The sequence below is a fragment of the Trichechus manatus genome, unplaced genomic scaffold (genome assembly GCF_000243295.1).
Source record: "Trichechus manatus latirostris isolate Lorelei unplaced genomic scaffold, TriManLat1.0 scaffold00046, whole genome shotgun sequence".
In the NCBI taxonomy this organism is placed as follows: Eukaryota; Metazoa; Chordata; class Mammalia; order Sirenia; family Trichechidae; genus Trichechus; species Trichechus manatus.
In genome coordinates, this window is record NW_004443982.1 from 13,525,352 (window position 1) to 13,528,664 (window position 3,313).

At 49.2% G+C, this 3,313-nt stretch overlaps 1 protein-coding gene across 1 annotated transcript; it reads right to left on the bottom strand.

Annotated features, from left to right (window-relative positions):
- Nucleotides 1–239: 239 nt before the first annotated feature.
- Nucleotides 240–2,291, bottom strand: LOC101340549 (protein FAM71B-like). Its single transcript, XM_004376926.2, has 2 exons — nt 1,457–2,291; nt 240–1,225 (listed from the first exon to the last, which is right to left on the bottom strand). Exons 1-2 carry the CDS (start codon nt 2,289–2,291, stop codon nt 243–245), a joined length of 1,818 nt encoding a protein of 605 aa, XP_004376983.1. The 3' UTR covers nt 240–242.
- Between the last annotated feature and the right edge of the window lie 1,022 nt (nt 2,292–3,313).

Below are 3,313 nucleotides of genomic sequence, written 5' to 3' on the forward strand. Positions count from 1 at the left end.
GCTAAATTTAAGTATTTTATTCTTTTGCTACTATTGTAAATGGAATTGTTTTCTTAATTTCATTTTTCCATTTGCTCATTGCTACTGTATAGAAATATAATTGATTTTTTTTTTTTTTTTTGGTTTGGCATTGTATGGCTTTATTATTTATTTAAACTGCAGTAACAAATGATGGAATTGGCTCCCTAGGGATACTTCCCTGAGCCCTGTTCTCCATTGCGGCTTCCTGCTCTGGCTCATTTTTAAATGGATTTGGCTTCAAAGATTATTGTCTCCATGGTCTCAGATGTCATGGTACCCATGATCTCCAGGTCCTGGCCATCCTGTGCTTTCTCCATCTTGGCCTCGATGTTAAGCCTCTCCACAGTCTTGGCCACTATGTCCACCCCTCTGTCGTGGGATGTCATCGCTGTTTTTGAAGCAGGGATGGCTCTGAAGCTCCTGAAGAAAGAGCCAATCCTGCTGGATTTCTTATCTACGGAAGCTGAGCTCGTTGCAGATTGGTTCCACCCCAGTTTGTGAGTTGTCCTAGACTCCTTTGGGGTGGGACTACAGCTGGCACTTTTGTGAGAGGAGGACCTGTGTCCTTTACCTTTTAGGATGCTGTGGACTTTTTCTTTTTTGTCCTCTCTCGTGGTTCCATGGCTGTCTAAGGACCGGTGGGAGGATGATTTCCTGGTTGACTTGTCCCTACCTGTCCTGTGGTGATGGGAACTTTTCCTAGTGGGATTTTTGTCCTTTGCTCTTTCCTTTTTTTCCTTCAGGGCTTCAGCACTGGGCTGGGAGACCCTCTGGCTCCCATCCCCCTCACTCATGCAGCCTTCATGCTGCAAGTTTGAGACAAGGGGTCCTCCAGTGCTTTCTGCAACAGGCTTGTTGGTAGTGGCTACTCCTGCAAAAACCATGCTCATGTTGCTCTCTGGGGAGGGACTGGTAGCCATCGTCAATAGGGCAGAACCACCCTGTGCAGATGTACTTGCAGCGCCCACCAAGACCACGTCAACACCTTCTGAGGACATGTTAACAGCACCCGCCATGGCCCTGCTGGATCCCCTTTTTCCTGGACCATTGGTGGCCACTCCTGCCAGGGCTGCACTTGCCTTTTCTGGGCCTGAAGACTTGGTGATTGCAATGCCTATAGCGCCTGCTGTACATCCTGCAGCCGTCCCTGCTACTGCTTCACCTGCTGTATGTCCTGTAGCCATCCCTGCTACTGCTGCGCCTGCTGTATGTCCTGTAGCCGTCCCTGCTACTGCTGCGCCTGCTGTATGTCCTGTAGCCATCCCTGCTACTGCTTCACCTGCTGTATGTCCTGCAGCTGTCCCTGCTACTGCTTCACCTGCTGTATGTCCTGCAGCCGTCCCTGCTACTGCTGTGCCTGCTGTATGTCCTGCAGCCATCCCTGCTACTGCTGCGCCTGCTGTACGTCCTGCAGCCATCCCTGCTACTGCTGCGCCTGCTGTATGTCCTGCAGCTGTCCCTGCTATTGCTGTTCCTGTGGCAGGCCCTGGAGGTTTCGTGTTTGCAGAAGGTGTATGAGGCATTCCATGGAAGGCTTGTTGGATTCCCTCTCCCCCAGCATAAGCAGAAGAGGTGGCTCCAGACACTTCACGGAGCTTGTGAAGCCTGACCTCATCCTGATCCCCTTCTCCACAGAGCTCTGCAGTCGTAATGCTTTTGTTGTCATCTGTCAGACACATAGATGCAGTCATTAGATCCCCAGTTTGGGGGGTCTGGGTACTGGTATAACTCTCCACTGGTGGCCTCAGGAGATAAACTAGTTTTTCCCAATAGTAAAAGAGGTCTTCTCGTGCATCTGAAGAGGGACACAGCTGCAGGTAAAAAGTACGGCCAGTGGCAAGTTTCAGGCGCAGCTGCTGCTTCTCGCGATCATGGATGGAGATCTTGACAAACTTCAAAGGAAGGAGCCTGGTGAGCTCAAAGGTCTTCGTGGCCTTGCGGCCTCTCCCCTTGGTGGGCCGGCTGTACCCGGCATGCTCCTCGCAGACTCTAGCTGGCCGGGCTAGCAGCATGACGTCAGGCATGGGGAGGATGGGGCTGGTGGATGCGATGCCCACGGTCACCATTCGGACACGGTTGTGTACATCAATCACCTCTCCTTTTTTGCTGATCTGGATAAAGTCGCTCTCAAACATCGGTGCATACTTGAAAATATCATACTCTCCTCCCTTGTACAGTTGTCGTTGCAGGTCCCCCATGGAGGTATTGAACACACCCACTGAACGGTAGCTGTGGGCGGTGTAATAAGGTAAGACACATTCATTGCTCATAGTTCTCTTTTTCAAGACAGCTCCGTCAGTCACAAATCGCGTCCCCGAGAGAGGGAGCGAAGGCCACTGCCCATCTCCCTCCAGGGCTTCTGCCTAAAACTCCTCGCACCACTGCATTTATCCTCCACTGTCCTTTGTGACCCGTCACCATCACATTACCCCTTTGTCTTAACCTTCAAATAGCCACCTCCTCAGGGCAGGGCCACCAGCCTCTCCCAGCCTACTACCACCTCCAAAAGGGACAGGCTGATCCTGACCAGGTATAAGTGTGGGTGGACTGCATATTCTTTTAAATCAATATGTTTGGATGCATATTTTATGAAACCATCCTGCTTTTGTAAATGTGTGGGTTGTTTCCAGTTTTTGTTGTTGTTGTTACAGATATCCCCACAGTGATCATCTTCCTGCAGATATTCTGAAAATCATCTTCCTAAAAATTCTGCAGAATTACTTCCTGGGAATAAATCCCTGGAAGTAGACTGTGTGCTTGCTAAGGGCTGGGATGGTGTCTAGAATGTTGTTCTCTGTGTCCCCAGTGTATAGCACAGTGCTGGCAGACATGCAGAAGTAGCTGTTGAATGAATGTCCAGTGGGGCTTCTGCTACGTATTAGAACCAGAGTTCCATCAGCACAGTGGTTTCCAAAAAAAAAAGAAAAAAACAAAAAACATGATTTTATGGTGAGGAAAGTGAGGCTCAGGATTAAGTGTCTCATTCAGGGTCAAAGTGTTGGAGTCTAGCCCAGGTCTAGTGACACAGGTCAGGGCATTTTCTCTGCCTCCAGCTGCCCGGCTCACCATTATCCTTTCATTCTACACCAAATATGGACACATTAGTGGTTAGCAGTATGCATGGGGACTTACTGGGAACCACAGGATTCCTAGAGGTCTTGAATCACCATAGGATTTCTCACACTGGCATGCCAGCTACTTCACTCTTTTGTTGTTGTTGTCGAGAATATACATAGCAAAACATATACCAATTCAGCAGTTTTTACGTGTACAATTCAGTGACATTGATTAC

What these genes read in the sequence shown, in the direction of transcription:
- LOC101340549 (XM_004376926.2), bottom strand. Translation starts at nt 2,291, where the DNA reads ATGAGCAATGAATGTGTCTTACCTTATTACACCGCCCACAGCTACCGT. An exon ending in AGCTGCAGGACATACAGCAG is followed by an intron (nt 1,226 to 1,456) that starts GCGCAGCAGTAG and finishes CAGGACATACAG; the next exon opens with CAGGCGCAGCAGTAGCAGGG.